Here is a 22,594-nt window from a genome sequence, read left to right on the forward strand (position 1 = left end):
GAAAAATATATGAAAAATAAGCAAAAATAACAAGATACTGAGCATGTTTTTATTCATAGAATTTTTAATTGTAAAGTAAACAACAAAAAGTGCAGAATATAAAAAAACTGTTTTAAGAATGAATTATAAGTAAAAGAAAATTATTTATATCAAAATGTATTTGTTTTTATTTCTTTATTTCCTTTTCTTTTCAAATATAAATAATAGTTTATTTAAAGATAATTACAAATTAATAGTTATTATATAAATAATAAAGAAACAACACAGAGCTATCACCTTTTTTACTCAAATTTCAAAGAGGCATAATGTTTCTTTTTTATTATTTTAGTCTACAAATGGCAAATAGCAAAGTACACATACAATATAAGTTTCTAAAAGGGACATCATATAAACAATAAAAAATTTCTTAGGACATTTTTAAAAGTTATTTGTTGTGTTCTTGAAAACAAAGATCAGATCCTACTACACCATCCATAATTGGACTTATCGAATGGATGCATATCAACTGCGTGCATATTACGTATATGATGAGCAGCCTTTTATCGATTCGGTGAATTCAAATTAGCTCAGAAATTCATAGCTCCATTCTATCAGTTTATTTCGAAGAATAACTTGAGGCGTACAAGTAAATTCCAAATACACCTATGAATATTTTTACTTTTGTAGCGCACTGTACTCTCGGTTTTCTCAAGTGTGTGCAAATTTCCTTTCAATTGGAACATTCCGGAACACATTCGAACCACAATGGATGGAGCCCGGAAGTGTACGGATAAAATACGACTTCAAAGTGAAATAGCAAAATTTATAGCGCGCAACCATTTAAAAGTGATTCGTAGTTGTGTTAAAAATTTCCATGACAGTTATAGGCAGAGCGAAAATATCGAAGGAATTCTGATACCGATTATCATTGCATTTGAGTTGGATTGTAACGACTTCCGGTCGCCATTGCTGTTCAATTTCCTCTGCAACGAACCGAACCAATTTCAGAGAATAACTAAGGATATAGTTTACGGTGAGGTTAACGATTATTTGGGGGTTTTGACAAAGACACCAGCAATAACCGTGAACTATCAGCAATTGCATTTATTTTTTCGTGTTCATAAGTTCCCTTTGGACAGTATTTATTATTTTGACCCGTCGCAAAATTTGCTTCGAACTGGATTGTCGAGTTTCAACTGTATTCTAGCAGGATTCGTGGTTAATCAAAAATATATGTAAGTATTTATAAGGATACATTTATTTAAATTTGAAATTGTATCCATTTTGGGAAGTTATAAAAATTCAATCAAATTTGATCCCGTGAATAGGCAAGGTACTTTTTCTGAAAGTTCAAAATCGCTAAATATGGACCCAAATTTGTGATATAATTGGAAGTTTGGAATTAACTTGACTAGTATTAGGGTAGAGAGGGTGGCGAGAGAGATCTGAATCCACTTGCCAAAAGCCGAAACGAACGCACACAGGATATCGAGCAGTTCTGTTGCGTTAATGACAAAAACGGTATTTTGCTTACCAACCGTCGAGCAGAGAAGGATAGATGGCGAGAATATTTCGAGCAGATTTCAACTGAGAAATTTGCACATCCTCCACTTCCAGAATCATTGCCGACATTTGGAGCAGTTCCATCTGCCAGCGCAACAAATCGAGGAAGCATTAAAAAGAATTAAATCAGGGAAAGCAGGAACCTGACGACATCGCATCTGAGCTCTGGAAAACGAATGCAGAATGTTCAAATTACCGTCCGATCCGGTTACTTTCCCATACCGTGAAGATTTTTGAACGCATTCTTGACAACCGTATTCGCGAAATCTTTGAAATAATCGTGAATCAAGCCGGATTTATCAAGAACTGCGGAATTACTGACGCAATAAACGCTGCGCGGTTACTCATGGAGAAACACCGCGAGAGAGAAAAAGCGTTTGACCGTGTGCCACGCTAACTTATCTGGTATGCTCTACAACAACACTTAGTGCCAGAAGGACTCGGGCGCTGGGTTCAATTGCTCTACCACGATCCGAAAAGTAAAGTTCGAAATGTGGTGTATCAAAACCTCTTCGTGTCTCTGTTGGCCTTCTCACACGAATATCCAACGTCCAGCGTCCTATACACTGCTTTATGCAGGTGATGTTCTCCTAGCGTCTAATAGCAAAAATTATCTCGAGCAACTTGTACAAAAATGGAATGATCGCCTCATGCAACACGGTCTCAGATTGAATCTAAATAAAACTGAGTTTTTGACGACCGATCCCCATGAAACGGGCACAATCACTGTCAGCGGCAGTGACCTGTCCAGAACTGAGCGATTTAAATATCGCTGGTCAATGCTATCAACCAATGGAGATTTGCGTTATGAAATTTCTTCACGCATTAACGCAACCTGGATTAAGTGGCATTCCACAACTGGTGTTCTTTGTGATCGACGTCCGTCCTGTTGCTCTCTATGGTTGTGAGTGTTGGCCGACAATGAACCGCATCTTGCGGTAATGAAACCAAGATATTGCTTTGGACTAGTGGCGTGACACGTTTTGATCACACCCGAAATGAGGATGTCCGCAATGGATATGGAGTTGTATCGATCGTGGAAAAATTGCAGGAGAGACGTCTTCGATGGTATGGTAACGTAATTCGCGCTAACGAGAATTCACTTGCCAAGATTGGTGTGAACATCGAAATTGATGATAAGCGAACAAAAGGGCGGCCGAAACAACGATGGCTTGATACGCTGGATGAAGATTTAAAACCATCGAAATTGCATCCAGATGGACATTTGAAAAAATAAAACCGTCCCGCTTATGAATGGGATAAAGGCTGAAGAAAAAAAAGAAGTATTAGCGTTGAGAGGATTGAGCTATTAAAGAGCCACATACGGTCCGGCTAATTTCAATGCCGGCACGTATCTGAAGCAAACTCACAGATCGAAGCTGCTGCAAATAATTGGATGCTGAGGACAATAATATTATACTGCGTCGCAGAATTTTGGGATCATATTTTTTAGGTTTTGTGTAAAACAAAATTCACTGTCTGCCTGTTTGTCATACGCAGTTTTCTCCAAAATGACTAAGCCGATCCGAACGAAATGTGGTGGGCATATGGGAACTATGAAATCCCACGCATACAGTGAGTGACATAAATTTACGAGTTTAAAGGAGGCCCCCATACATGCAAAGAGGGATGTAACATTTTTTTACCCGAATATAATCGTACGGGGTATGAAATGAAAGGTCTCGATTAGTACTTTTCGAAACTGGCATTAGTTTTGGGGTGAATTATAAAGTGCGCGAGCATGGAATCAAAATGTGCACACTTAAAGTGAGAGAACACTCATTTTCGGAAAGAGAGAAAAGAAAAAGCCATGCACATAAGATGCTGATGTCATGACTGACGAAAATAATTGACTATGAGTGAAATATTGAAATTCTATGCATGAAGAATCTACTTCTCCCCAGCCTTTTGTAAAGTTTTGTGTGAAACAAAACTATTCGAATTGATTCGATGTCTGCCTGTATGTCTGTCTGCCACACTCGATTTATTCAGAAACGGGTGAAGCGATTGACACAAAATTTGGTGAGAAGATGTTTTCTGTGAATCCCTTTAGATTTTGTGTTGGGTTTAAGGGGACTCCCCATATATGCGAAAAGGGGTTGTAAATGTTTTTTTCACAGACAGTGGCCATGTGGGGTAACAAATCAAAGGGTTAAGTTAGTGCTTTTGGAAACTGGTTCCATATTTGATATTGGGTGAAACGTGAGGGAGTGAGAGCTTAAAATATGGGCAACAAAAAGTGTAACAGGTCTCGTTCTCAGAACCTATCCTACCGCAAAATCTGCAGAAATAAAGTTCCTAATAGTACATTACCACAATTTAAAAATTTAGCTTGAAACCCTCCTTAATTTCATGCTAGAAGTACAAAATTTGGCATTGGTGTAAGGAATAACGTAAGGCATAACTTTTGGAAAGTTGAAGGAAATCTAACCATTATTAACAAAGTTATAGAAAGTGAAACTTCTACATTTTACATAAATTTCGTGCATTGTGAAACGTGTATGACGTCATCATAATATCAATTCGTCCATACCAAAAAGTAAGCTCATATGAATGGATAGGTCACAGGGAAACATTTCATTTTATTTTTTTAATCATTCCTAAATCAATATCAATTACTTGAGACAGGCATATGTACATATATGTTTATATGTATATATTAATGAAGCTTTCTGTGGTAGCGCCTAGTGGAGATACCGGTATCCAATATACGTACTATATATGTACGTATGTATGCTTTTGTGCACGAAGTAAATCGGAAGTATACACTGCTTTATACGGATGATGTTTTCCTAGCGTCTAATAGCAGGAACGGTCTAGAGCAACTTGTCCAAAATTGGAATGATCGCCTCATGCAACTTGGCCACAGATTGCATCTGAATAAAACTGAATTTTTGACGTCCGATCCCCAGAACTGAGCGATTTAAACACCTCGGCTCAATGCTATCAGCAAATGGAGAACTGCGTTATGAAATTGCTTCACGCATTAATGCAACCTGCATTAAGTGGCATCCACAACTGGTGTTCTTTGTGACCAACGTATCAACGAACCTCTCAAATCTAAAATTTACCGCAATGTAGTCCGTCCCGCCGCTCTATATAGTTCTCTATGGTGTTGGCCGATTATAAAAGACAAAGAACGGCGTCTTGCGATAATGGAGAAGAAGATATTGGGTTGGACTAGTGGCGTGACACGTTTTGATAGTTTCCTGACTTGTTTACTATTAAAACTGTGTTCACAAGTTTATTTTCAAAATGTTCGAATATATAAATTTGAGATATATAGATTTACCTGAGCTTTGTTAGTTTTTGTGAATGGTTATTAATTAAGGCGAAAAAATACTGAGAAAAATAGGTTTGGACGATCTCTCAATATTCTAAACAATTTGATTCTGCCAAGTAGCTTATAATCCTTGTCTTATTCCCTTAGAACAGCGAACATATTGTAAATAGTATGGTTAACTGCAGCAGCGGAACTTTCTGTACACGTTGTTCGGATTATTTAAAGTGTATGTTTCTACTTGAAAAAGCTTAATTTGCGACTGTTGTTGGGTTATGCATCTTAGATGGGTCTTGCTTATAATTGCTGAGGTAACAACCAATTGAAAGCAATGCTTAAACGCGCAGATGTTTGAAACATTCATATTCCCCAATGCAGGAGAATCCCGGGCGAAAACCATTTCTGCTATTATTTTTGCAACAGCAGGAAGCGAGCAGATACTATCATATTCCAATTGTCACATTTAAAACGAGTCCCCTTCTTTGGGATCTTGACGATCCTTCCTCTGGGAAAGGTCAGAAGCAGCAGATCTGCAGTAACTTCAGCGATAAATAACTCTGTGGGAAGACCGTCAAGCACAGCCGGCTTTATTCCGTTTGAGTGCATTGATGGCCGAAATGATTTCTTTTCTGCTTGAAGGAACAGTCCATATCCGCATGTTACGGCAACTAGCCACTTCATCCAGAAGAGGAGGAACTTCATCGGATGTGATATGGTTAAGGATCGTGGTGAAGTGTTCTTTCCGCCTTTTCAGTTGTTCACCATCGTGGATGAGAAGTCGACCGTTGACTTCCTTCACAGTACCATTGAAAAATTTGCGACCACAAGCAAGTTTTTTCGTACGCGATCAGTCTAGCGTCAGTCTGAATTACAAAATTATGCCATGCTGAACATCTAGGATATGTCTATGGCAATGACTGATGAACTGATGAATATTTAAACTTTTAAATGAAATCTGTCACTCTGGCTGGACTGATAATAAGTTCACTGTAGTGCAATTGTCATTGTGTTGTTAATCGAAACATGACTCCCTTATGGTTCGGAACTTCACATGCATGCAACATGTCGTTTTATTTATACCAAACATGTCAGTCCATAAATTTTTCATTTGCTCATTTTTTATAAATCGATTTATGGTAGACTGATTAAATATTGATGCTGTAAGGTCAGCCTAATTAATTTATTTTTAAACTTCTTTTTTTAGCCTTCAATCTACATGGGTATGTTCAGATCGGTGTATTGGCAACGTGATTACTGCGGAACTAACTAGCTGTAATGGAAATTTGTTTCCTAAATTATTTAGCAGTTCTCTGAAGGTATTTAGTGAATTTTTATCGAAAATTTTATTAAACTCATAGTGAAAAATTTCGACCAGAGGTGTAAGTGTGCGCCTAGTGTCACGACTTGCAGGATTTGCCGCTAAAGATTTCACCACATATTCTTCCCACTCCATTGTCTTTGTTCTTTGAAGTAAATATTTTGTTGATTTTGGTCGTTTAGGCCGATGTGTTTGCCCAGTTAGTTTTGGGATGAATTCGATGATTTCAGCTTCTTTTGTTGCCAGGTTCCTAATGTTGGTCTATCCACATATCCTTCGGGGATGACATAAGCTGGTTCACCCTTTCCACTTGTATCACGAAATGAATAACTACTTATTCTTTTCATGACCTTTTATGTCCTCTAAAGGACGTTTATAGAGAAGCCCTGACGTTGTCCGAGCGAATGAATACGTGTGAATAGTATTCCATCTCCTTGTGTTCCCAAGGAAATTATCTTGTTGTATCGGCGAATGTGGGCCTTTTGGTGCACCATGCATTTCCTCATCCATTGAAGGGTGCCTTTGTTCATTCCAGACGTATTATTCTCTCAGATCGCGCGTCAATATTTTAGGTGTGATAACTGATGGATGAGCTGAAAAAAATTTTCACATTGAGTAGTTTGTGTGTTTTGTACGTTTCTTGGGTTGTTTTTATATCAAACTTGTGAGCTTTTTGATTTTCTAAAGCCTTGATAGTGAGTTTGCTGTTGTATCTTTTTCCTCTTAATATAAAAGATTTCGGTGGCAAACTGCGAAATGAAATCTAATTGTCTCTCAACAAAGCTTTCCCTGGCTCCTGGGCAAACACATATGCCAGAGGTTTTCCTATAGAAAAACACTCTGGTTGTCAATAATCTACGAATTTTGTTCTAAGGTCGGGACGGTTTAGTTGTTAGAGCGCTAGGCTGTCGCAGCGGAAGGTTGCGGCTCAAATCTCATTGGTGGCAGAGGAATTTGTATTGTAACTGGATACCGATGCTGGATGCTTATTAGTCGAGTCAGCTGAGTCGAGCACAATGCAGACTACATTGCCTCCTTGTGTACCATTACGATCTTGAATGAAATGCACTAATACACTTCAAAGGCCAGATCTAATTGGATTGCAACGCCAAAAGTTATTATTATTACTTTTATTTGTTCCAGAACTTAGATGTGAGACGTCTATGGTGAGGATTCATTTTGGGGAAGAAAAGTCCAACATGTTGAATGGTGCAAAACTGACGATGCAACATTCAATGACGCTCTTTGAATCCGGTATCCAAAGCTCAGGGGTTGTTGAATGCTACTTGAAGATCCGCGGTGAGTTCTCGGTAAAAATCAAAGGTTTTCAGTAAACGGCGGACTGGTGAGTTCTCAGTAAAAATCAATGGTTTTCAGTAAACGGCGGACTGGCTCTATCGTATCTGGCTCCTTGCCTTTATTTTCTTCAGAGGTGGTTTATAATATACTTCTTGTCATTAGGTGTCGTAAAATTGTTACCTCTGCTTGGCCAAATTTGTATTTTCTGAGTAGATCCCGAGACTATGTTTCTGCAATTGCTTAAGTATTACATATATGTAGATCCTTAGAGAAACAAATGAAACATTGAGTGTAAAAGATGGGCGAGTTGATCCCGAAACTCTGGTGTATACAATAAGAATAAATACAGCAATGAGAGAAAACAACGGTACTGTTTCACTTATTTCTGTATCAATTCGATAGCTAGAAACACCTTCTTTTTTAGCCTTTGCCCCGTTCAGTAGCGGAACTGACTTGCTTAAATTTTTTTTGTCATAGGCTTGGCTTAGGTGGAGTCAAAAGGTTCTCAAACCCCATCTATCATATCGAGTTGTCGCTGTTTTGGTCGGCCTTTTAGTCGTTTACCACTGAATTCGATGTTAAGCTAGCAAGATTTTGTCGATCCGAATTACATGACCATACCATTGCCTTCCTCGTAATTGTTCCACAATAGGAGCAGACCCATATCGACAGCGGATGTCCTTATTTCGAATATGATTATAGCATGTTATGCTACTAACTCAACACAGTATTTTTGTCTATAATACAGCGAGACGGCATTTAATATCTTTGGTAGTGGTAGCGGTATCTTTGGCAAGTGGCCGAGGAACACTGCGGTGGATTTTGGATTTTAGACTTACTTTAATATATCGATCATGCGACTTTATGCAAGTTGTGCTGAGGTGTAAAGCAATTTCATAGCGCAGTTCACTGCTGGTTAATAGCACTGATTCGAGATTCGTAAAGCGTTCAGTTCTCGGCAGGAAAGGAAGCCAAGATCTCTTAAGGTTGGGTCATTTCACCTTTCGAACGTCTAAGACGCATTTCTGAGTTAGAGAGGCATTGAAGTTTTATTCGAAAGGGCCAGAAGTAGTCCTTACAGTTTTTTTGATGTCTTCCTTCGCCATAGGAATTTGATTGAAAATCTTTGATTCCTAATAAAATAGAATGACCATGTCTGTTATGATAAATACTCTGGGAAGGCATAGGTCTTCCAACAGTGGTTGTTGTTTACAAGTTTTGATTGCTGGCGAATTGGCTGCAAAAAATAGGATGATGTTGATTTCAGGTCCTCTGTCATTCGCGCATTAAAAAAAGTTGCTTTTGTCGACTGACGTTCATAGCCTGCTTTGGTGATAGCAGAATCAATTTTGCAGCTGGTTTGGGTCCCAAGTGCATAGTTCTCTCACTCGAGATTGTGTGCATAAATAGAGCGGCAAATTAGGTTTCCTATGAATGAAGTGCTCTGAAACACTTCAAGCCCTCATCCAATTGGATTTTTGCACTAACGATTCTTATTATTATTAGTTTTTCTATAAATAATGCGAGGAAATATTATCGGTAGCTTGGTTTTTACCATATTTGTCATCCGTCGTAGTGATACTTTCAGCTGTAGCTTCTTTCTTCCTTTGATTCACTGTAGGCTTTGATTATGGTTCTTTTCCTTTTAGTACTTGCCCTTGAGCAAGGGAAGAAAACTAGATCGGAAAAGTGCGCTAAAATTTCTTCATCTAAGCTAACGCGCCCGAACTTAGCTCATGGTCGAGACTCCACAGCCCATTTCGAGCCTTGGCCTTTAGGATGGCGTTCCTCCAATCATCTGGATGCACCGATCGCGTTTTTCAACTCCAATGGTATGGAAGACATTATATCCAACCATTTCTTTCGCTGTTGCTTTAATAGCGTAATTTTATTTATTATTTCAGGTGTCATCTTTAGGTTTTGCCGCGAGATTTTCGTGAATAGCACCTAATCTTTATTCCAGTTCTGCCTTGTATTCTCCCGGCAATAAAATAAATTTTTAGCTTTCCCACATCAAATTTTCGAAACAGGTTAGTTTTTATTCCGCCGATCTTTGAATTTTGGCGCCTGTAGACGCTTTTTACCACGTAGTGGACACGTCGAGGATGTTGGATGACCAGCTTTTGATGATCTAGGGACACCCATGTCCCTTTGTGATTGTACTTGTTTGGTAATCAAGTGCAAAGTCTATGAAGCGTTGGCCGTTGCAATTTGATATATCATGGACGTCATTCGGAGGCAGAACTCTATAGGCTACTTTAAAAAAGCTCTTTGACTTTGTCATCTTCGTCTTCAGTTGGAGGGTGTATGTCAGCAAACTGTACTCGTATATTAAAAAGCTTTGCTTTGATATGAAGCGCACCCAATTTCTCGTGTATGTGTGAAGTTGATGACATTTGCTTTAAAGTCTCTATAGGCCGTGAAAGCCATTCCAAACTTACGTTTCCATGATAACTTGCCACTTTTGAAGATTGTGTGCGACCTCATGTCGATTATCTCGTAGCAATTCCAATTCGTTTCCTGGATTCTTACAACTCTGACCTTATACTTGATGGCCGGTTAGAGAAGATCTTTGACAACACCAGGTTTGTTTAGTGATCTAACATTTCAACATCCAAGAATGTAGTCATTTATTCGTTTGCGTGGTCGTTTCGATTCAATCATGTCCGAGACTAGACATCCTGTTTCTGTACATGATGTTTAGTTTTTTGGAGGATGACGGATTGTAAGTCCATCGATTCGAAACCTCAGCCTAGACTGCCAGGTCAATTGAATTAGACCCCTGACGAAAGGATGTAATTAGGTAAGATGCAGTATAGTCAAGTTATACCGACTAAATTGTGCATCCACTTCTACTTTTTTCTGACTTTCCCCGATCACTGGTTCTAGATTGTAGATAGATTGTACTTAATGAGTCGTCTCAAACTCTCCTCCTTTATTTGGGATCAACATGATATTTATATAATATGGCGGAGTTCTGAACCTAGTTGTACCAATCATTATTTTGTAGCCCGACCTTGGGGGGTCTTATTGCTGCTGGTCTTATTGTTGCATTTCCTTTGTGTTGCTTTTGTTCTACTTGAATTTGAAAAGGATTTTTTTTTTCACTTAGAATTCGTTATAGAACTTTAGTCGAGTTAGAGTATGAGTATATGTTTTCGTAAGAGCTGTATACCGTGTGTCTAATGTCGTAAATTACCCCGTCTGCCACTCCAGGTGCTATCACACAGCCAATGGTCGTTATTTCTACACACATCACCTTTTAAAGTCAATAAAACGTTATACAGATATTATATGACATGATTCTATCTCCCGTCATACTCGCATGTACACGCGTTGGCGATAAAAAGGCACTAAATTCCACCAGAGGACCATCCAGTTCAAATATATTCACTAATCAAAAATCCACTTTTAAGCTCCACATTGTTACTCCTGTAATGCACCGATGAAAGAGTACACAAAAAATCGGCATATGTGTGAAAAGTCTTTACTTAAGGTATACCCAGCCAGAGCGCTACAGACACCTAAAATTATTGGAAAGGTTTACCGAAGCGTCACAGTAGAGTTAACATGTAATTTAAATCAATCATCAGTTTTGAAGAAGAATAATTGCAATTAATTTTCCAGATGATTTATGTGAAAAGCAGTTAGACCTTGGGAGAGAATATAGAATCATTGGAGTGTACGACTATTTTAGCCATCAATTTAAAGCTTGGGGATTGGAGGGCATCTAACCCAAGAATGGATAAATATCATAACATTTTGGTTGAAGAAGATTTAGATTCAATCTTGAAACTTGACGATGTAGACGTAAATAGCTCTACTCTCAATGAATCCATTGAAAGCAAATTAGATAACTACCTACGCATTTCCCCGGAAGAAAGTCAACTTATTCCAGAAACTGGTTGCAATACGACACAATTTCAAATTCAACGAGATACTGGTAGTCCAATCTCGAATTTGAGTTTATCGTCAGAAAATATAAATGGAAATGGTTCCACTTATGAAACTCCATTTAGATCGTATTACTCATGTTTGTCGCTGGGTATATCGCCACATTTTCAGAGAAATTGTAAAATGGTATCCCACAGGGGCGAATTGGATTTTAATAATATTTCAGGATATTTTAAAGATATTCCAACATCAGTCACAAGTGTATTTAACGTAATTCGCACAAATTTGTCAGATTTTTCATTTATTTATTTGATTAGTGCACAATTGTGCCAAGAACTCATGCCCATGGAGTGTAGTGTCGAATTTAAAATGGGCCTTCTACTTAGTCTAGTTTCAATCCAAGTAAGTATCTTCAATCAACATTATTTCTGTTCATTTTCAAATACTCTTATTTCATTGCAGATCGACAGTAACACAGCACCAATTCCTATTGTCGGAATCACTCAGAATACCTCCTTTGCGAATTTATTAATGACTCAAATTGGGAACTTAGCTGCCCGATTCATCGCTCCTGTGGATAAGTTTGAAACATTGGAATTGAAAAATGAAAACTTCGTTGAAGCAAATCCTCTGTTGTTAGCGAAAGGTGGTGTTCACTATATAGGGGATTGGTCTGGGCTGAATGAACCGTTGCGAAACAAAATTCTGAAGAATATTGACTGCGGCTACATTACTATTGATAATGCTCCTCTGAAATATCCATTACATACGGCAATTTGGTGCTATTGGACTAACTATAAGAACAACCTTAATGATATGAAAACATTGGGATGTTTAATAAAGTATGTACAATAATATTCTACATAAAATATTTTTTTTTTGTATCTTAAACAATATAAAGGGCGTTATTTTATGAACTTAATGATTTTTAAGAAAATATTTTGTAATTTTTGTAGAGTTTTTGGAATACCACTTCTGCTTCAAGAGACCTCGCCTGAAAAACTTACGGATTTCCTCCTCGAAGAGACTATGATGTTCAAAGGTTACACTACTCCAAATGATGATTTAACAATAAGCTCCGAAGATATGCGGAAATATATCAAATATGCATCAAACGTTAATGTAGAAATGCCATTGGTTTGCGCAGAACTGTTGAGAAATTATTTCATTGCATCACGGTTCGAACGGCCAGGTAAGTTTTTAGATATGTATGGGTGCAGATACAATAGAATTGTGACATTATTCATTAAACTATTAGTGTGCCTGTGGTCTGAGACCGTGATATCGTTCGTCCCTCTCTCCTGTTCTGCTGTTTAGCAGCAGCCAGGTGGAATTGTTGAGCTTATTCTGGACATCAAGTTGTTCCTCAGTGCCTTGACGCTACTCATCTGGGAACTAGAAGAAGCACTTTTTGAACGACGGTAGCTCAGAGACTCTCTTCAGGGTTAGTCGCGCGCACATCGTTGAGAGGGGAGCAGTACTGTCTGAGCCAATCATTCGCACTATCGTTGACAAAGTTTAGTAGTAACATTTTACGATGTACACCTACCGACTCACGACTGCGAAAATGCAGTCCTTATAGCTGAGGAGTTTCCTCCTAAGCTTTTTTTTAACCTCAGCAGGTGGCGCCGTCTGGGGCCCGGAGTCAAGAGTGCAAATAGAGGCGTGACAGTATTGAGATAACTGTATTCCTAGACTTTAGATAAAGCGACGAAAGGTGATCTAGTGCTGCAACATCCAGTTCGGTGCCACCATTGGCAGAAACCACGCTTCCTAAATATACAAATTGATCAACACCTTGGATGCTCTGCACATTAATGCAGATAGGGAGAGTGCGATGAGATAGGATGAGTGCGATGACCCGTCTGACTGAGAATCTTGATTTTGTTGCTTTTTATCTTCAGTCCAACTCTACTTGCTTCTCATTCCAAATTCGGAGCCATCTTATCAAGGTCCATGACCGGGTGAAAAGTTAAAAAGATGTCTTCAACGTATTCGAACTGTTTGAGAAAAGATGTCATAGTTCATTGATTTTCTCCAAGTCCTCCGGACAAGGCTGAAGAATGTTACCGATTACAACAAGAAATGATAATGGTGATAAGATGCACACCTGGCGGACTCCGCTTTCGACTTCATATTCCTCTGATATTACACCTGGATGCAGAATGTGCCATCGCATTGATAATAGCTATTAGTTTATCCGAAATGCCTCCTCCCGCTGCGAAGAGCACACCAGATACACTCCCAGTTCACACTGTCGAAAACTTTCGAAATCGAAGAACAGGTGGTGCGATGATCTAAACTCCGCGGGCTGTTCCAAAATGATCGTAGGGTGTTGAAGTAGTCAATCCAGCTTGGAAACCAGTCCGTTTTCTGACGATTAAACTTTCGAGATGTTCCTTGTTACGTTCCAGAATTAATTTAAACCATTATCTTTGCCACGGTAGGAAGTACGCAGATACCTCCTCAATTAATGCACTCAAAACGGGCACTCTTCTTTGCGATTTTGACGATTATCCCGTCTTTCCACTCTTTGGGAAAGGTCTCCAGGATTTTTGTACGAGTGGAAGAAGCAGAAACTACAGGTGTGTTGTAGAATAACTCTACAACGACCAAGCGTAGCGGCTTTACTCCGCTTGAGTGCATTGATGCCGAGATGATTTCTCTTCTATTTGGAGGAGCAGTCCTCAGCCACATGTAACGGTGACTTACCATTTTAGCTCCAAGCGACAGATGGATCATATAAGCGGCCAATGTTGAACTTGGGGGTTGGCATCCCCCTAAACTTGCGAGAAGTGGCTGACGCAACATATAAGCGCAGGTGAGCGACCACAACTGGCCTTTTGGTAAGCTCTGTACTCTGTACAACTACAGAAATCCACAAACCTCCATCCATTATCGTTACGCTCACCACTGTTTTTCCCCATCACATATCGAAGCAAGGTGATGTCACAGCCCACCTTAACGTTCAGATCACCCATTACGATCACAATGTCACTTTTAGAATGCCTCTCCTGAACGACATTTTATTACTCATAGAAAGCAACCTTCTTCACTATATCGAAAATCTCCGTTGGTTCATTGCACTGTACAATTTTTAGGCTTCTTAATGCGGACTAGAATCTTGCAGTCCGCATTCTGTCAGTTACCGGCTACTAGATCAAGAGAGCGTGCCTTATGGTAGCCGTTAGAAACAATCAACATACAAGCATTAATAAAGGGTTCTGAAAAAATGTATTTGTATCCATTTCACAAAACATCATTTGTTAGAAGAGGAACCCTAAATTACCAATTTTATCAAGAACTATGAACACGGCTTACGCTTGAAGTAAATTGGCATTTGTTCGCGGATTGATCATGAATAAATCGGGAACATTTTCCGATGTCACTGTACACAATAAATTGACCTTATTTATTTTCACCAAGGTTAAAAAGATAAATTGAACAATCATTTTGTTATTTTTGATTTAGAAGCGATTGTACCTGACTAGACTATGCACGTGAGCATATAAATTAGACTGACTTTCAGTTTCATTATCTTCAGATTTATTGTGTGTACAAGTGATAAGCCAATAGCAGCGGGACAGCATAAAGATGAAAACATCCATGACCGGGATTCTCAGTGGATGCCAAAGAATTGATGAGGAAAAAAGAAGGAACTCTGCTTAAGGTATTCGTTCCCTCTTGGACGCCTTCGAAAAGCTGAAGAATAAGGAAGGAGAAGGAATACCAACATCACTCGTAGACCAGACCGATCCCATTCACCAGTATGACTTGCGATCATTGCGATCATTAAACAGAACCGGAGTGGGGCGGGAGTTTCTTCAAAAATTATCCAAATGTAAAACAAGAATCCTCTTATGAGAGAAATTAATTTAACAGCAGAGTTATTATTTACGAAACATATACTAATTTTACAAGCTGAAAAGGAAATGCCAAATGGGAATTTAGAGTTACTTTTTGTCAAAAGCTTATTTAACCAACGGCTCACATACTTCAAATGAAAGAATACTCTTGCTTGCTCGCTTTGTTCATGAACCCGATGCTCATCAATCTTCCAAAGGAATCGATGATATCGTGAAGGACTAGTTTTCTTCAGTTTTGAAGAGAACATTTGCACAATCTCCATGAATCATCTAAGGACAATGGCCAAATCTGAATTAACTTCGTTAGAAGCAAAAGTATAGCTGTAAGCTAAACTAACTTTAGATTTCAACGAATTCATAATGTAAAATCACGTGAGAGCCGACAATGCACTGCCAGTGTTGATCATACGGGCGTGACTCCCAGATTAACGTGAAGAAATTAAATGATTTTTCGATTCGTACCAAGGAGGGAAACTGTTGGCTGCGCACTTCAGCCTGGTTCTGAGGAGAACATCGAACATACTTAGCAAGTCATATACCTCAAAAATTTTTTTTCATCGAATGAATGATCTCGATTAGTACTTTCCGAATCAGATATTAGTTTTGACATTGGTTCCATATTGAAATAATACGGGAATCCTAAATGAGTTAATTCCTTCATGACCCGTTCTCAGAAACTACACAACCCAAAAATCTGAAATAATGTACTATTTCTAAGAAAGTTATAGTATTTCAAATTTGCTTCTTTCGCATTAAATTACTACACTCTAGGAGGTAAAATGTCAGTACCATGTCGAATTCAATATCGAGTATATTCAACGTATAGACACTACGAGGGAACCATCGTGTACCCAAATATTCTTATATAAAAAATCCACAAAATCCTTCACACCTGAAGCGGCGTGTTTCCGGTTTCAGACTTGTTTCTTATATCGTCAGTCTTTACTATAAAAGATACTCAGCACTTTCTGAAAAAGAAAGTAGCCTGTCAATCGTCCAAATATTTGAGAAAAAATGCATTGCAAAAACCTGTACAATCTGCTTTCAAGTAAAATAAAAATTGTTTAAATTTGAACGAATTCATCAAACAAACTCCTGAGTAAGATAGTTTTGTGTAAATCAAAAGTTTTGTGGAGAGTTCATGGTTATTTAAATGGTCGGTACTATCCATTTCATTTCATTCATTATTTCATATCATAAAACTAAACTAAATGCTGTAATTAGGTTTTTGCTAAATCCTCTTCATGATTTTCACGCGAATGGTAAATGTGAAATTATTATTGTATGCATAACATAAAATTATCGGGCCTAGCTTCAAGAACGGTGATGAAGGGTGTGCTGTGTGGAAGGGGTGTTGAATAAAAAATCTCAATTAATACCTTCTGAGACTGAGGTTATACAGGGTGCGGCAGCATAACTTCCTTTTTTCAAAACTCAATAAAAACTATTGTATGCATCGGAAAATATTTATTTAATTTTTGTAATGTAGGTACATGTTTAAAGTTTTTATTTACATTGTTTTGAAGATCAAATCTGTTAGGTGACGTCCCCCATTCTCTATACATTGCGTAAACCGATTTCTGGCGTTTGTCACGATTCTTGTTAGCATAGCAGGTGTTATGTTGGCAATTTCTTCTTGGATGTTGGTCTTCAAATCTTGTAGGGTTCTTGGACGGTTCACATAAACACGGGATTTCAAAAAACCCCATAGAAAAAAATCACAAGGGGACAGATCGGGAGAGCGTACCGGCCATTCCAAATCGCCTCTAATTGAGATAAGGCGCTCTGGAAAGTGTTCCCTTAAAACAGCCATCGATGCTCTTGAAGTGTGTGCTGTTGCACCGTCTTTTTGGAACCAAGTGTCCCCCAAATCCAAATTTTCTAGCCGTGGGAAAAAAAAATTCTGTAGCATGTTTACATACCGGTCCGAATTCACTGTCACTGTAACCTCATTTTCCTCAAAAAACCAGGGACCAATAATTCCAGCTGAGGAAATTGCACACCACGCTGTGACTTTGGGTGAATGCAAAGGCTTTTGATGTAATTCTCGAGGGTTGGTGTCAGCCCAGTAGCGCATGTTTTGTTTGTTAACCGACCCACACAAATGAAAATGGGCTTCATCGCTAAAAAAATCAATAGCACCCTTGGGAACGACATCAAGAAGAAGCTCACACGCGTTCATCCGAGAATTGAAGTCACATTCTGAAAGTTCCTGCACTATCGCCATCTTATAGGGATGAAAATGAAGATCATCACGAAGAATTCTTCTCACAGAACGATCGGATAGTCCAAGGGCAGATGCATGTTTGCGCGCAGAACGCCGTAGCGATCGCAACATTGACGCTCTCACTGCTTCAATGTTCTCAGGTGATCTAACGGGCCGAGGGATTCCAGTTCTTCCTTTTATCGCACTTGCAGTTTGTCTGAATGTAGTGACCCATGTAACAATTGATTTGCGGTCTGGGACGGGAGCCAACGGGGCTAAATTGAAGCGATTCCGAAATGCACGCTGTGTTGCATTAACCGAACATCCGTTTGAAAAGTAAAACTCAACGGCAAAAGCACGCTCCTCACTATTCCAAAGCATGATGGCGACTGAACCGTGTCGGGACAAAACTTTACAGTATCCCCTCTTGAACGAGACCACTAGCGCTCCGCTATGACATCAACTAACTGAGTGACGCGCATTTTAAAAAAGGAAGTTATGCTGCCGCACCCTGTATTATTAGGTGCCACATACTAAATGCGGAAATAAAATTGATAGCTTGACAATTGGGTATAAACGATTTTGTGTTTTTTTAAAAGCAAGAACTTCTTTAATGGCAGAAGGATAGGCTTTCTCTTCAAAATCCATTTTATTTGTTGGATTAAGTTATTTATTAAAATTATACAGCTGTCCTCCACTTTAACTTAAAGGTGAAATCAACCCAAGAATATGATGCACACAACAGTCTACGCAAACTTCCGGACTTAAGGGGGTCATCCCTTGGTATCAGTTCTATCTAGATGTAATGTAGAATATATGGGCAAAGAGATTTTTCGATATTCGGAGTAGTTCGGAAATTATAGTGTTAAACACATGATAAGTCACATGCCAGATTTATGTCGATCGCCGTAATAAACCGCGTATTTATCGATCCGAATGACGTTCGAAAGACTTCGCTAAAAGGACAAGAATAGAAGCCAAGGCTGTTCATGTGTTTCTTGAAGAAACCTAAGGTTTATGGATTAGGTATAGCAGATTGATTGTCAGTTAGGGTTTTATGGATAAAAATCGCATTCTACTTTTTAAATGCGTTTTTGTCGAAACGGCATGTTGAAAATCGGCTGTCACCATAGCCCAAAATCGATCCCACGAAATTCTTTGAAATTTTCACGAATTATTCAGAACATATTTCTACGGTCCGCAAACTAGGATAATTGCGATTTATTCAGTAGTTTTTTTTTATTCACTGAAGAAGCTGTGAAAAAACATCAAAATTCACAATAAAAAGTTTAACACGCCACCAAAAATTTAGCTTTTAATATTTTTTAATAATCCTGGTTTGCGGACTGCAGTCTGTACGTTAAAATACCGCTTACTTTTTTTCTTAAGATGATCGCAGCGCCTTCTAGCGTGGAGATGGGTGTATAAATTGCTCTGTATTTCAATAACGAACTATGCAATCGGACTTGAAAAATTACTATGCACGCTCAAGATATTAATAAATCTATGGCGAAAAATTTGTATTTCTGTCTTCATCCAGTTCTTCACAAAAAATTTCCAAAAAAAGCTGAAAAAACGTCCTTCACACGGGATGGCCCCTTAACAACCGAGATGCTTGGCTTTGGAATGACAATATGTTAATGAAGGTAAATAAGAAAAAACGCCTCTATCATTAGTTTCTTGTCGATAAACCGCCGGCCAAGAACGTGGTCGCTGTTTCTCTGAAGCCCACCACAAGCATCTTTAACATAAACTAGGCAGTTCTGTTTACGAATTATATGGTGTTTGCAGTAATCACTGTTTACAGAGTTTGTAATTCTGTTGCATCGAGCAGGCCCTTCTGAGTACACTATTGGACAATGAAACCACAAAGTAACATGATTTACAAAAAATTTCGCATTAGCTAAGTTTTCCTCGGGGTTCCCCCCAGAGTTTACTTGGTTAACAAAAACTGAAACAGACAAATTTAAAACAAACTTTGTACGAGCTTTCCGATATCTATAGCTATTTGCTCTTGATTTAGTGCAACTACAGATCTGAGCTCTAAACAATACATCAAAGATATTGCTTAGAACTCGGAATTAGTGCTTTTGTTCGGAAAAAGTGACTCATATAACTATTTAAGCATGCTATATACCTTGAAAAGCAAAATTTTCTGTAAAATGTAAGGATTCATATAAGGAGAGAGGAAGTGCTATATCTTTTTCTCGAAAGCCAAATCGTAAGGAATCAGAAGAAAGGCCTCGGCTAGTACTTTACGAAACTGGTCTCGGATTCGACATTGAATGCGAAATAAAGTAGCGGGGAACTAAAAACAACTTTGGATGCGACTCAAAAAGAACCGAAAAATATGGAAATGGTATTGTAGGTCAAAAATGGATATTTTGTGTGATTTTACTGCACCGTAAGACAGCATAGAATGTCAGTGTCAGATTAAAATAAAAGTAATTAAATTTATTTGCACTATGACCTATGAGCTACGTACAAATGGAACCGTCATGTAATGAAAGAAATACCGATATTCTGAAGAATAATTTTAGGTAAAATGAGACAGTGACGAATTTGGCAAAACAGTAGCCCAAAAACTGTATACGAGAATATCAAATGCATTTTCTTCTAAATTTGCCGAGCACACTTCCGAAATAAGTGAAAACCGGATAGAGTATATCTGCAGTTTCAGGGCCAACTTGATCATCATCATCAACTGCGCAACAACCGGTATCCGGTCTAAGCCTGCCTTAATAAGGAACTCCAGACATCCCGGTTTTGCGCCGAGGTCCACCAATTCGATATCCCTAAAAACTGTCTGGCGTCCTGACTTACGCCATCGCTCCATCTTAGGCGGTGTCTGCCTCGTCTTCTTTTTCTACCATAGATATTGCCCTTATAGACTTTCCGGGCTGGATCATCCTCATCCATACGGATTAGGTGACCGGCCCACCGCAACCTATTGAGCCGGATTTTATCCACAACCGGTCGGTCATGGTATCGCTCATAGATTTCGTCGTTATGTAGGCTACGGAATCGTCCATCCTCATGTAGGGGGCCAAAAATTCTTCGGAGGATTCTTCTCTCGAACGCGGCCAAGAGTTCGCAATTCTTCTTGCTAAGAACCCAAGTTTCCGAGGAATACTTGAGGACTGGCAAGATCATTGTCTTGTACAGTAACAGCTGAACAGGTGAGACGTTTCGAGCGGAATAGTTTTTGTAAGCTGAAATAGGCTCTGTTGACTGACAACAACCGTGCGCGGATTTCCTCATCGTAACTTTTATCGGTTGTGATTTTCGACCCTAGATAGGAGAAATTGTCAACGGTCTCATAGTTGCATTCTCCTATCCTTATTCTTCCTGTTTGACCAGTGCGGTTTGATGTTCTTGGTTGGTTAGGCTTCGGTGCTGACGTTACCACAATATACTTTGTCGTGCCTTCGTTGATGTGCAGCCCAAGATCTCGCACCAATTACTGCCTGCTCGATCTGGATGAAGGCAGTTTGTACGTCTCGGGTGGTCCTTCCTATGATATCGATATCGTCAGCATATGCCAGTAGTTGGGTGGACTTAAAGAGGATCGTACCTCTTGCATTTACCTCAACATCACGGATCACTTTCTCGAGGGTCAGGTTAAAGAGGACGCATGATAGGGATGTCGAATGGTCTCGAGAGTGACCCTGCTGCTTTTATCTGGCCTCGCACATTCGTCAGGGTCAGCCTAGTCAGTCTTATCAATTTCGTCGGGATACCGAATTCTCTCATGGCCGTGCACAGTTTTACTTTGGCTATACTGTCATAGGCGGCGATGAAAAGATGATGCAACTGTTGTCCATATTCCAACAGTTTTTCCATCGCTTGCTGCACAGAGAAAATCTGATCTGTTGCTGATTTGCCTGGAGTGAAGCCTCTTTGGAATGGGCCAATGATGTGTTTGAACTTGATCAGGGAAACTTAAATTCTTATTAGCATAGGTTCCTTTATTTGATTTTTTTTGCTTGTAAACTGCTTGTTACTTCTGATATTTTTCAAAAAGTGCAATGCACCACCAAGTGCAGATGACCCTTTAATTAGTAAGCATTCCAGTGATTATTAAATGGATGGAGTTAATAATAGAAGTTGAAAATTTGAAGTGTTTCTCCAAAAAAATTGGAGTATTCCGCATTTGACAGTCTGAAGTTATCACGAAAGAAGCTCTTTTTCAAATTTGTCTCTTTGCATCTCGAACACCCACGATTTCTATTCCATTCAAAATGTAAAAATGCAATGAAGCCCACTTAATAGTGAAAGCGATAGTTCATTGAAAAAAAATTGTGAGATGTGCCTGTACTTTCCATTATTATTCTGAAGGTAGAGCCACTTCAAATATCTTTAATTAGGATAGTATTTTTAATAAAGAGTGAATAACACGCTTATTACGAAGAAACCCTTGTTTCGTATCCGAAGTACTGATTAGCTTAATGAGAGCAAAATAATTTTTAGAAGTCGAAGCCCCAACGTATCTGACGTAATTCAACTCAACTTGACGAGCTTTTACGTTTGCTAAATGGTCTAATCGGAATGATTCTTTTAAGAGCATGTAATTAGTCATGATGTTAAATTAGTTTTCATCCGGTATTTAATAGCTGTGTGCCATAATTACACCTACATTTGAATGAGATATTAGACAATAAGTGCCAATCAGAATAATTAAGAGAAGTGAGGGCTGTAAGTGAATTTATTTAGATTCTTTTGTTATCATTCTGTGATATGCGTCTATGTGTATTTATTCGTTGTTAACTAGATGCGGTATTTGCTGTTACTAAATAAAATTAAACACCAAAGTCCACATATGATCTTATTTTTCAGGATGTTTATCAGAGAGGGCTTACATATCTCTGAAACAGATGTCCGAATCGTTTGCTAAACTATCATTTAGACCTAGTGTGATTCTGTCTGATGTCATTGGAGCTATATATTTGAGTGAACATTTTATTAAAAATGTTTTCGGCCCAGGAGTGTTTCCACCGCCTATCGAGGCAGTTGGTAATGATATGGAAAATGTAGAAATAATGTTCACACGCTTCAAGGAGTGGCTTTATGTTTATTTATCGCGCTTTACTCCGCAGACGAATTAAGCAACCATGAAGGCACTTTTTGTTATTATAAAATTGCTCTTTATTTAACAAATATTACAGTTTTCATAATAAATTAAAGATATA

At 38.6% G+C, this 22,594-nt stretch overlaps 1 protein-coding gene and 1 long non-coding RNA gene across 2 annotated transcripts; both read left to right on the forward strand.

Annotated features, from left to right (window-relative positions):
- Positions 1 to 5,868: 5,868 nt before the first annotated feature.
- LOC119658523 lies at positions 5,869 to 11,194 on the forward strand. Its single transcript, XR_005250241.1, has 4 exons — positions 5,869 to 5,958; positions 6,027 to 6,094; positions 10,856 to 11,011; positions 11,067 to 11,194. It is a non-coding gene; the product is annotated as an uncharacterized LOC119658523 (long non-coding RNA).
- A 167-nt stretch (positions 11,195 to 11,361) lies between these two features.
- LOC119656587 (minichromosome maintenance domain-containing protein 2) lies at positions 11,362 to 22,520 on the forward strand. The gene is made up of 4 exons (XM_038062994.1): positions 11,362 to 11,735; positions 11,796 to 12,175; positions 12,290 to 12,525; positions 22,242 to 22,520. The coding sequence occupies exons 1-4, from the start codon at positions 11,517 to 11,519 to the stop codon at positions 22,508 to 22,510; spliced, it is 1,104 nt and encodes a 367-aa protein (XP_037918922.1). The 5' UTR covers positions 11,362 to 11,516; the 3' UTR covers positions 22,511 to 22,520.
- The last annotated feature ends 74 nt before the right edge of the window (positions 22,521 to 22,594 follow it).

This window comes from Hermetia illucens, chromosome 5 (genome assembly GCF_905115235.1).
Source record: "Hermetia illucens chromosome 5, iHerIll2.2.curated.20191125, whole genome shotgun sequence".
Taxonomy (NCBI): Eukaryota; Metazoa; Arthropoda; class Insecta; order Diptera; family Stratiomyidae; genus Hermetia; species Hermetia illucens.